This window comes from Pithys albifrons, chromosome 15 (assembly GCF_047495875.1).
Source record: "Pithys albifrons albifrons isolate INPA30051 chromosome 15, PitAlb_v1, whole genome shotgun sequence".
Classification (NCBI taxonomy): domain Eukaryota; kingdom Metazoa; phylum Chordata; class Aves; order Passeriformes; family Thamnophilidae; genus Pithys; species Pithys albifrons.
In genome coordinates, this window is record NC_092472.1 from 13,436,194 (window position 1) to 13,448,255 (window position 12,062).

The 12,062-nt window shown below is 42.0% G+C and overlaps 1 protein-coding gene across 1 annotated transcript in view; it reads right to left on the reverse strand.

Annotated features, from left to right (window-relative positions):
• Positions 1–12,062, reverse strand: part of GALNT10 (polypeptide N-acetylgalactosaminyltransferase 10) — an 84,039-nt gene that overhangs the window by 36,189 nt on the left and 35,788 nt on the right. The window contains exons 2-4 of the mRNA XM_071570060.1: positions 8,537–8,639; positions 7,504–7,642; positions 3,324–3,490 (exon numbers count right to left, since the gene is read on the reverse strand). Coding sequence (XP_071426161.1) covers positions 3,324–3,490; positions 7,504–7,642; positions 8,537–8,639 — 409 coding nt within the window. The remainder of the gene's footprint in view (positions 1–3,323; positions 3,491–7,503; positions 7,643–8,536; positions 8,640–12,062) is intronic.

Sequence of the window (12,062 nt, forward strand, 5' to 3'; positions counted from 1 at the left end):
CATCAGGACAGCATTTTTTGGATGAAAAATGTTTATTGCTAAAGGTCACAGAGTTGTCTCTCTCAAACAAATTAAGAAATAAATGGCTGCTGACACTTCCAGATGATGATTCATCTGTCCGAGAGCTCCAATAATGCAAAGCCACAGAGCTGCCCCCCAGGGTTGCTGCAGCCACAGCAGCCACCAACTAACCCAGAAATCTGTCTTCACTCTCCTGTCACTTTGTTAGCCAACTTCTCAACCCTCTTCATAGACAGACCAAAAATTCCTTATTCTCAAGCTTCAAACCAGATGAAAAACATATGAAAGTAACATCTGTTAGGAAAAACAGTGATGTGTGCAATAGCCAGGTTTCCACATTCACTTTTTTATTACCAAAGTCCTCTTTAATTCATGTGAAGCAAAGATGATCCATGTCTGAGATACAGGGATGAAAGAGGCTGATGGATCAGCACCACCACCCTCAGAAATCAGTGCAACAGCAGAACAAGAGTGTTAACAGCACCTCAAGGGCAGTTGAGCAAAACCCAGCACATTTAACCCCAACACAGGTCAGCACAAGAAAGATAAAGCCTCCTTGCCAGGGAAGGCCAGGTTGTTGAAGGTTATTCTTTAAAGAGTTATATTAAAGTGATAGAGGTCTGTTTAGACAACCCTCACAGGAAAGGCCACCACAGGTAGAGCAGAGAGATCTGATGTTTTTATCTTGTCAGTGTAACCTCTTGAAAAAAATGTTAATAATACATTTTTATTGAGTGATTATCCTTTCCATCTTTGGCTTTTCACTGGAGTTTATGGTGACTATTTACTGATCTCTTCAGGGAGGAGATGACATTTACTGTTCATACTATGCCCCTCTGTTCTCAAATGTGGCCTCTACTACCACTACATCCAACAGTGATTCTCTAATTTTAAAAGAAAGATGCTGTTACAAATTTGGAGGACTAGCATTTGAAACAGAAGCACAGCATTCCAACTTGCAGAAAATGCAGAGGACCAATCATTATGATTTGAAAAGAAGAAATTAAGAAATCTCATTTTTTTTACTTCTCACTAGTTCTGTGGCACAGCTGTGATGATGATCAGCTTGGACACAGGGGTTTTATTATCTGCGCAATTTAATCATAAGAAACAGATAAACAGAGTAGTGACCTAACAGTCTAAATCCAAGAATGTGTCCTTTTCAAACTTATAATGTGAATTAAAAGTTTTCCTGGAACTTCTGCTCCTTCATGCAATTCAGTTTGAGGCATTAAACTATCAATTCTCAGTTTAAGGGGCTGAAGTGTTGGTTGGTTTTTGGTTGCTGTTTTTTTTTTTTTTTAAATACATACAGTGGATAAATCACAACCAGAAATTTGTAACCATTAGCCTTTAAAGTCATAATCATGTGTTTAGGACTCAACAGCCTCCTGAAGACTAAGGATCTACTTAGACTCAGTGAGGGAAGCCAACATCAGTGTGGTTAAGGAAGAAAAGTGCAATACAGAACTGACAGCACTGAAGGGAAAACGTTTCACACTAACCAGTAATTGTCCCAATGTGCACAAATCAACTGTGCTAACATGAAACTACTGGTTAAAACAAACAAACAAAAAAACCCCACACCCCAAGCCCCCACCAAACAAACAAACAGAAAACCCACACCAGGTTTTTATCAGCACTCTCTTTTCCTGAATGTCATTCTCTCCCAGCGACAATTTAGCTCACTGTCCAGCACCAGCAGTCTTTTATATCCATCTATAAATAGATGCTGTATACAAATTGATCTCAGCTACTTCTTGCAACCTCTGAATGAGATGGATGGCTGACAGGGAAGAGTTTGTGTCTCATCAGAGGCTGATGGAACAGAGCAAGAGCAGGCTGGACAAACGGCACAGGTACAGACGGATGAGGAGCAGGAGGGCTGGATAGAAGGCACATCTGGAGAACAAGGAAAATAGATCCACAGGAATCCAGATTTCATTACTTCCACTTCTCTGAAAAGCAACCCATTTGTACACTTTAGCTGTGGTTACAGCATGAGCTTGTCTAATTTCCTTCTAGACTGAGTAGCAATAAAGCAGACCTTGTTAGGAGGGTGGGTTTTTCTTCTCCCCAGCCTAGCCTGAAAATCCTCTAAAGAAATACTTATTTCATATAACATTGATTTGTTCACAGCAGCATGCCTTGCTTGCAAACTAATGAGACAATACTTTGGAACAAATACTACAGCTTTGGGTAGTGCCTATTTGGAAGTCAGTAAAGGTCAGAACACTGAATAATCACAAGCTTGTTTCCAAGCTCATTTAGCAGCTTCCTACATGTCAGATTTTTGGAGATATATCCTCTATTATCTGTATAGAGAGCTCTTTTCCCTCAGTTGAGTAATATCAGTGGCTTGAACTCTGCAGCTCATAAAGCTAAATAGTCTTAGTAACTTTAAAGGAGAAAATAGAGCTGCTAGATCTGACCATAACCCCTTAAAGTCACTGTACCCTCTTCAACACTGGAGAATACCAACTTCAGAGGACTTTCCAGGGGACCTCTCCAGCTATGCAATGTCTACATGATAGAGGCAATCATTTCTCCTGCACTTGCCTCTTCCACCCTAGCAAGGGTGCAAAATACAAGACAAAGTAGCTTAATTTTCATCATGTAGCATTTAAATCTTTCAAAGATCTCTTGCCTTTCTGCTACAGAACAAATAGATTCACTAACTACACGTACACATTGATGCTGCAGTGACAAGGGGTTGTTCCCTTTGTGGGGATGTGTTGTGGCAGTGAATCCAGACCTTTCCACTGAGCACCTCAACCCAATCCAAAGGGACTACTCCTGGCAACACAGTGCAAAACAAAGAGTAAAGTTCTAAGCAAGTGATAGCAGTCAAAGTTTTGGATGCTGCAGATTTACTTTTCAGGAGAAAAGCAAGCTAACTCACAGGCAGTCCCAGATGGAAAACCTTAATCAAGAATTCTATTTTTCCATGTCCAAAAAAAAAAACAAGAAAAAAGAGTGAGCTATTCCTTCCTCTTCCTTTCTTTTGTTATTCCAAGAATCACACACTTAACCCTGGGGTTAATGTTAAGGGCTGCACAGACCCTAAGCAGAATATTAAAACCACCCTCCCTGTTTTTTCACGTCACAGGACAGCCCATGTCAGCAACAGCTAAACCAGCACACCCTGAATATGGAGCATGAGTTTTTTTGCTTTCCAATGTACCAGAGCAAGATTCACCCGAGTAAAAAACCCCAAGCCATTACACACATATTTGCAAGTTCATTGCTCCCTTAGGCCGGTGAGTACAGGCAGGGAAACACAATGATGTCACACATCATACCTCTGTCACTGAAGTCATCCACCAGCACAATCTCTGCTATGAGCTCAGGAGGGGAGCGGTTCAGGACACTGTGCACAGTCCGGAGCAGGGAGGACCATCCTTCGTTGTGGAATGGAATGATCACACTGGTGTTTGGAAGCTTCTCCAGGTACAGCTTATTCCTGCAGCTGGACACAGAGCAAGTAAAAAGGAGCTGCCAAAAACCACCCGCAACTCCATATTAATTGCCATCAAGTAACTTAGTTCATTCTTTACTCCTCAAATTGATGCAAAGTACCTGAAAAAAACCCAGCAATTTTCAGGACTTACCGAGCCAGTGTTGACTTGATCTAGTCTACCTGGTCAAAATAAGACCCAGAAATTCCATGTGAAGTGGAGATTGTTAGTGGTCAATGACACTTAGCAACACACAAAATCAGGTGAGGTCTATTAGATGCTGAAGCTCCTTTTAAAGGGAACTTCAATCATAACTTAAGATAAAGTCTCTAAAATACTTGTTTACCTTGTGTTTATACTTCAAAGATGACTAGGAAGAGGAAATTCTATAAAGTTTTTTCAGAAGTCTCTATTCCAGGCATTATCAGTGCATTGCTTTAGCTCACTTACTGCCAGTTTTCAGAGAAGCAGATGACTCTAATCATATGTATAACTGTAATCCACAATTTTTAAACAAAATGTGCAGAAAGCAAGGATTTTTTGTGACCAGATCTTCCCTGAGCAGTCCCAGAAGTTAAAGACATCATGAACAATACACAGAAGAGAGAGGATTCTAAGAAGTGCTCAGTAAAGAAACCCACCTCCCTCAGTAATAGATCAACTTCCAGACTCTACCAAAGGCTTCCTTTGTCATGCTGGGCAATTATCCAATTCAATTTTCCTAATCAACCAATCTTGTCTTCCTCATTTTTCAGTGGATCTAGTTTGACACTGGGATCAGTTCTGCATGCAGAAGTGAAGGCGGCTGCACTTTGAACACAAATCACCAAAGGACTTGGATAAAGCTGGAGAGTTCAGTCTGCAGAGACATGGACCCCTTGAATTCTGGTATTTCTCCACAGCATGAATTTTCTTAGTTTTAAAATGGGTGCAACACTCTCTTGCCTTGTAGGGTTGTTTTCAAGGTAGTTCCATAAAGAAAATTCCAACTGCAGCATGAAGAAGAGTGTTTATTTTCCTGCACACATGGTCCTAAGTGGAGTTTGAACTTTGTTAAACAGGTAACAAAGGCCACACAGCAAGCGACTGTAGTTAAAAAATACCCTTAGCTGTTCATTAGGGGTCAAAAATCTATTCCATTCCTGGAACCCCATGTGTTCAGTGCAAAACAGAGGTGGTTATGTGAGTGGACGTGTCTGGAGTGCAGTAAGGACTGTGCCAGCAGGACCAGCTGCCCAGGAGTGGGGAAGGAGGTCTGCTCTGGCCCCTGCCCTGCCACAACACTGCACCTCTTGCACAGCCACCAGAGCTGATCTGTAGACCCTCAGTGAGGCTGCCCCAATGTGCACAATTCAGTGCTCACACACAGGAATTCCCTCTTTATTCCCCGGAAGGTCAGACAGGAATGAAAGCAGCTCTGCCAGGGGCAGTTTTTTTCTGGTACCTTTCCCAGGGGAGGGAGAAGGATGCACCTATGTTATACAAGCTCAATACATCTGTGGCTACAGGAAGTTACTCTGGTGCCTGTGTGAGAGGACAGTAGCTTATTCTGGGTGTAATGAATTGTCTTGGGGTGCTGCCAAGAACTTGCAGGCTGTGGCTGCAATGCACAGATGCAAGATGCAAACGAAAGCTGCATGGACTGCTTTCATCCAGCCCTTGGCATTGCCATCCTAACCTTCTTCCGACAGCTACTGGCTGTAATTCTGTTCCAATCTGAACCAAGAGCCCTTGAATCTTTTCTAACTCTTCTTATACTGGAATTCTCATTTTCTGACTAACTTTAACAAGTGGAAAACTTTAGCTATTAAGTTTAACCATTAAGCATGGAGAGAAATTGTTTCCCTCCAGCTACCATATCTACAATTGCTTTACAAGACCTGCAAAATTAGTATTTAGTATTAAAAAACCCAGGAGCACTTAAAAGAAAATGTTATCAGGGAAAGACATGACTGCTGAAACAAACAATTGTATGTGTGCACCAGGCAGATCCAGTACATCCCCAGCTCCTTGATTCCCACAAGTAACAGAGAGCAGAGGTGACACACTATTCGGTATATAAAAGCCCGCACAAACCATCTCACACATCAGCTGCTTCTTTGTCCTTCCCCAGCTGTTGGGGAGAATCCCAGCTGTGGCCCCAAAGCTTAAGACAAGACAGATGATGCATTTTTCCCCAGTTCACCTTCTCCTTACACTCCCTGATGTTTGCAGGCACATCTCCAAAGTCTCTATTACCTCACTGTTTGTAAAAGGCTACTAAAAAGACAACTCCCATATTTCTGGAATACTCTTTATGCTCTTGTGACTTTATGATTGGGTCTCAGACTAACTTTGTTATAAATTGCCCTCATCAACCTCCAAAGCAACACAAACCACACCATTTCAAGTATATGTTTCTTAATGGGCACAGCGAATGCACAGCAGACCTTTCCAGTCATGAATTCCTTTACTGCATCTCTCCACTGTACATAACCCTGCTCCCTGCCCAGCTAATCCCAGCATCCATTAGGCACATGCTGTTTATCCTCTCCTCGAGGCCTCCACGATTACAACCTGCCACACTGATATGGCAAGCAACAAGCAAACTACTGCAGCAGCATCATTAATCAAAGCTTAAGTAGATACTTCACTTTGCAATTTTAATTGGGGCTGGAGTTAGAAGCTTCACACTTCAAAAAAGTTTAAATAGCAGAATTAGCAACTCTGAGCTGGCAATTTCAGGAAACATTGGGGAATGTGAGGTAATATACTAAACCTTCAGATAGCCAAATACTCAGATTATCTGACCTATAAGTTCTCAAAGTCCAAGGCAGACCCTGTAAATGGAGGCCAGGTAGGACTTAGATTAGTAAAGTATTTCCTAGAACTTGAATATGGGCTGATCCACAAAAATCTTCAGTTACCTGATTTATTTCCATGTCTAAACATTTCAGCTGCATGCCTAAAATATTCATGGAGCTATATTCACTACTTTGTTTTATGTGTATATATCAAGAAAGGGTGTCAAGCCAGTTTATTTGATTAGTTTGCAGTGACTGCTGAAGATGTAATATCTCAATTGTGCAGTTAACAAATTATAAAACCCGACTTCTGGAAATTATGCCTCATGAATAAAGTAGCTGTTGAATTCAGATTTACTGAATTGTGATAAAATCAGCTTTACACAAAATGAGCTTAGATTCAAATGTCTAACAATGCTGTCAGATTAAGAACTGCACAAAGCATTTAAACACTTCTCAGCTTTGTCTAAGCAATGGCCAACTCCTAATTGGAGCGCTCTTGCTAATGAAAAAACTCCCTCTGGTTTGCACAAAATCAGTTTAACACCATCCCAAGGGATAATGTCCAAACCCAGACAAACTCAGCATTCTGTTGGAACTAGTTTCTACTTGTAAACCCTGGTGAAGCTGTTTTTATGAGGAAGATGTCCAAGAAAATAATCCATAAATCTGATAAAACTCTTCATACATAATTGAGTAGAGCTACTCACATCTTGTTCTGCTCCTGAGCATTTCATGATCATTTCCAGCTAATGGCCAACTGGACAGAGTGTTTAGTGACAAAGCCATCACCTGACTGCACTGAGGGCACTTGTCAACTGAGTCAGACATTTACATCAGTTTCACTGCAGAAAGAAAAAGTTTCACCTTATTAGTTGCTAAAACCTATTGGCCCTGTCAGGGGAACCAGGGCTGAATTGTGATGCTCCAAGTGGTGAAGAAGTTGTCACCTTGGGGTTTAAGTTCAAGATCTCTGCTGCATAGGGCTGCAAATTTGTGGTAATTTTGACTTTTGGAATAAAGAGCAGATTTTTTTTCTCACAGATTTGGTCTCCTGTATTTCCCACTGCAATTACTATACACTGTTCTTTATTAGGGAGACACCAAGACCCAGCTGAGAAAGGATTGTAGTTGATTAACAAAGGTATAAGAGTCTGTAATAAAAAAGAGCAAACTCCTGCAGATGTGTTAATTTAGGGCTTGCAAACTTTTATTTGTAGAGATACAAACTGTATACTCACTTTGGGTGTCTGATGTCTGGAAGGGAACGATTCAGAGAAATTTTATCACTCACAAAGATATTAAAGCCGTTTTCCCTGTATGCCTGGTCCACTCGCTCTGCATCAGTCATTGGGTAAGGTTTGCCCTGTTCTCCATTTCCTATGGATACACAAAAAGTAAATACATATAATTACTACTTATTAGTTCTTAACTGGCCAGAAACCAATCCATATAGCAAAAACAAAAAAATAAAAAAAGAGAGCATCTTATAGTCCTTTGATAATTCCTTCCTTAGTTTTGTGCTCTGTGTCATATTTAACATCAAGTCAACCATGTCAATCTATTGATTTTATCTGATAAGTAGTTCTACAAAACATTCAGCTGTGCAAATCATGGAAGAGAAGTGTTCCTTCTCACACCAGAAACAGACAAAGAGGTTATGGGAATGCTGTGGAGGATCTGTAGAACACCTTTTGTTTCATAGCAGGAAGAATCCATATGGTTTGAATACCTCAGCACTGCTGGAATTTTCAGCACAGATGGATACGTGTATTTACAACCTGAGCCCTTGAACTGATGGGCAGAGCCCTTGCAGACACACCAGTGTGAAGCTGTGATGTTCAAAATGAGCCTTTATTTGCAAGGCAAGACACACCCTAGAATTATGGAATAAAGCTTGCATGAATGTTAGAATCCAGAACATTTTTCTTATCCCCTTTCTTCCTTTCTGGATCTCCCACTTTTGGGAGAGGTACACATACTTTTTTCTTGGTAGGGTTTTTAAACAATGAATACTGCAGCTACCATAAACCACCAAGATGTTACTGATACATTTGACCTTAAAATGGTTATTGTGTAGTTGGGGGGAAAAGGAATTTAATTGGGATTAACACAGTTAAAGATTAACAGATTAACTGGCTTTAACTGCTGCATCATGTCAAAAAAATCATCTTGACTCTGAAGTTCAATATGTTGTTCTACACTCAGCTTTCCAAATAAAATCAAATTAAATTACAATCAATGCTACAACATTTTTATAGTAATTTTACTTACCTACACGCTCAGAGTCCCTCCTTATAGCTTCGTTGTTATGCCAGTCTTTTTTCCTTTGTCCATCAGCAAAGTAAGCATCTTTCTTTTGCCTCATATAGGATGCCTTTAAAAAAAATTGGATATATTAAATACACAACACATGCAACCTTTTCTTAACAGCCTCCTCTTCCTGTAAGAAGAGATTAAACATCTTCCTTAAGGTAAGATAATCACAAGCAAGTGGTTTTAGCCTGAAAGGGGTAGGGGAGGAAGTTTTGCTTGTCTCGGAACAGAACTTTCTCTATAGCTGTTAAGAGGTATTTTTTCAGGGCACCATCATGTATGCAGAACAGTATTTCTTAATCAGGGAATCTATTAAAAACTCCCATTTTCATTTTGAAAACATCCAATACATCTTGCAGCTTTTTTGTTAATTAAATAGGATGTAATGGGAGACCTATTGCAGGATCATTATTAATGAGCACACTACTACACCTGAATAAAATCCAAATAAGACTTTAAAGGTCATTTTTTAAGACTCTGCTGCTCAACTTAAAAGCAAATTCTACACAAGGCATGAGCCTGAACTGAACCCAATTAGAGCTCCTATTTCATGATACTGTTCCTAAAATTCAAAAGCCATTGGTGCTTTGGAAACAAGTCAGCAAATGAAGATCATCACCAGTAATCCAACATCTCCAGCTCACCTCTCACTGCACAGGCTGAAGACTCACATTTGCTGGAGAGGTTTCATGACAGGTACTGCAAAAGCCTCACTGATTCCCATCATGCAGGAGAAGGCAAGTACAGCCCCAGAGCAGCAGATCAGTGTGAAGACCCACACTATGCTGTCATGGAAGGACTCACCTGAACTTGCCAAACAAATATAAAGCCAAATTGCTTAACCTGCCTTGTGGTTTTCTAGCTGTCTCACTGGACACCACTGCTCTCCCATGAATTCCTACCTGCTGATAACGCAAAAGTAGTTTTAAGTGTCAAGATGAATGTGTGATGCAGGAACCAAACAGGCCAGAGAGCAGTGGGAGGACACTCTGAACACAGTGGACAACAGCATTTCTGGGGAAACGCAGCAACACGATCACAGAGCACCTGGAAAATCTTACACCACCCAAAAACTTAATGTTTGCTTCACCTCATGAGGTTACTGCTGCTTTTGAGTAGTGGATGTGAGCAGAGGTGGTTGGAGATACTCCCTTGGGGTGTGATGAGCCAGGGCAGCGCGGGCGAGGGCCAGGCAAACCCATCAGCATCTGCTCATTGCTCCACCTGACCCAACACTCATGTGGACAATTTGCACAAACTCTACCTTGACTTTCACTAGCTCCTGCCAACTCATGTGAGCAGGTCTGAATGACAGTTGTGTGACAAACAGTGGCAGTTTGATTATTTTTAGTGTAAAATAAAATTTTCAGCACCACAAAGCAGCCACCCTGTGCTGCTGCAACAGTCCAGGACACCAACTCTTCTGGCCACCATGGTGGTTTCTAATTGTTTGGACAACATGCCACCCCTTCTAATCATCCTCACTAAATAACCCACAGAGCACACTACTGCTTGGGGAAATATTTGCCTTTGTTTTGCAAAAAACATTCTTTGCCAGGCCTTCTCTGTCCAGTCTTGTCTCCAGGACACTCTCCTGCCAGGAAAAGCCCCGAGAAGCTCTCACAGACCAGAGTACCTCCTTGCCAGGAGAGTTTTGCCAACTTTCTGAGCACCAGAGGCTTGTGCACAAGTATCATACTGGGCACAGGAACAACTGGTAAGTCTGAAACCTCAACATTTTAAGTCCCTTTTCTCTTGTTTATAGCACTCTGAACTGAATATGCACACCAGAATCACTTACAATGCCACTGTCCCTTCTGCCTTTTGCTGAAATTCAACACATGAAAATCCCTTACCAGCAGTTACCCTGGAAACCTCACCCACCAATGCAGAGGAGACCATTGCCAGAGTGTCCAGGGACTAGATCCAAAAGGAGGAACACACAGTGTGACTCTGAGCCTCACAACACCCACTGTGCACATGGTAACCCAGCACCCCAAGCCAAGCCCCTGCAAAGTGACCAGGGAAGTCAGGCATCCTGGAGAAAACTGAAACCCACCAGCAAAAATACATCCAAGCTGCCTAACAGGGCACTGCTAAATCCCACCTCTTCTTGGGGCTCAGGCAACTTAAACTAGAATTGCATAGACACTTCCCTTCTCTCTGGACTCTAGTCTGAGAGCTTCCCTTAGCAGATACCCATCCACTGCTCCAGTCCGTGTGTGGACTGCTCTCTGTGCTGGTTTTGGCTGGGGCAGAGTTAATTTTCTCCATAACAGCTGGTATGGGGCTGTGATTTGGATTTGTGCAGGAAATCGCACTGATAATTCAGGGATGTTTTCACTACTGCTGAGCAGGGCTTACATAGAGTCAAGACCTCTTCTGCTCCTCCTCCCTCAATAAGGAGGCTGGGGCTGCATGGGAAGTTGGGAGGGGACACAGCCAGGACAGCTGAGCCCAAATGACTCCAGGGATATCCCAGACCTTGTGGTGTTCATGCTCAGTACACAAAGCTTGGAGGATGAGGAGGAAGTAGGGGTTGTTCAAAGTGATGGCATTTATCTTCCCTGCTTTCCCAGGGATGCCTGAACACCTGTCTGCCCATGGGAAGTGGTGAGTGGATTCCCTAATTTGTATTTGATTTGCTTATTAGACTTTGCTTATTAAACCCATGAGTTTTGTCCCTTGCACCCTTCAGATTCCCCTATCCCTCCACGGGGCTGAGCTGCCAGCTGGGGTAAAACCACGACACTCTGCTTTGGAAATACACTCACTGGAAAGATCTCAAGCTGTCCTCCAAAACAGCTCTCAGGAGAAGGGAGACAAGTTTGAAATACCTCCAAAGGACTCACACCAGTATCTCCAGCATACTCTGAGGGAAGCCACACCACTGGGCTATCAGCTGGTTCAGGAGGGGCCTCTCTCACCATTACACAGACAACACTCATCTGGCCAAGGAGCAGCCTAAAAGCCATTAAAAAGCAATTCCAGCCATCTCTGCTCAGTGTGAGCACCCCCAGGCTCTGGGCTGGAGTGATCCTTGTGTTTGTGCTCTCAATGTAAGATAATGTGAACAGGGAAGTAAATTTTCTGTACAGCTTCAAGCCATTCTTCAGAGAGGTCAGCAATGTGCATGTAAACATCCTCAGAGCAAGCAACAACCTAATGCAAGCAATTTAAACCCTACAATACTGAGTGAAAGCAGGTAGTGGCATGCCATCCTCCAGGGCTGTTAAAATAAGGGAAAACAAAAAAAGAAAAAAAATCTGAGACTGCCACTGTATTACACACAGTACAAATCAGGCAGGAGGACAGCAGAAAGTCGAGTAGGTAGATGCATTACTTCTCTCAGTCCGAGATAAATTTATACACAAAAACATCCTTGAGCTGGGTTAAGCTAACCATGTCAAGGCCACACATGTCAGCAATTTGTAAATTTTAAATTAAGCAAGAGGGAAAACTATGAAGTACATACATCAGTTAT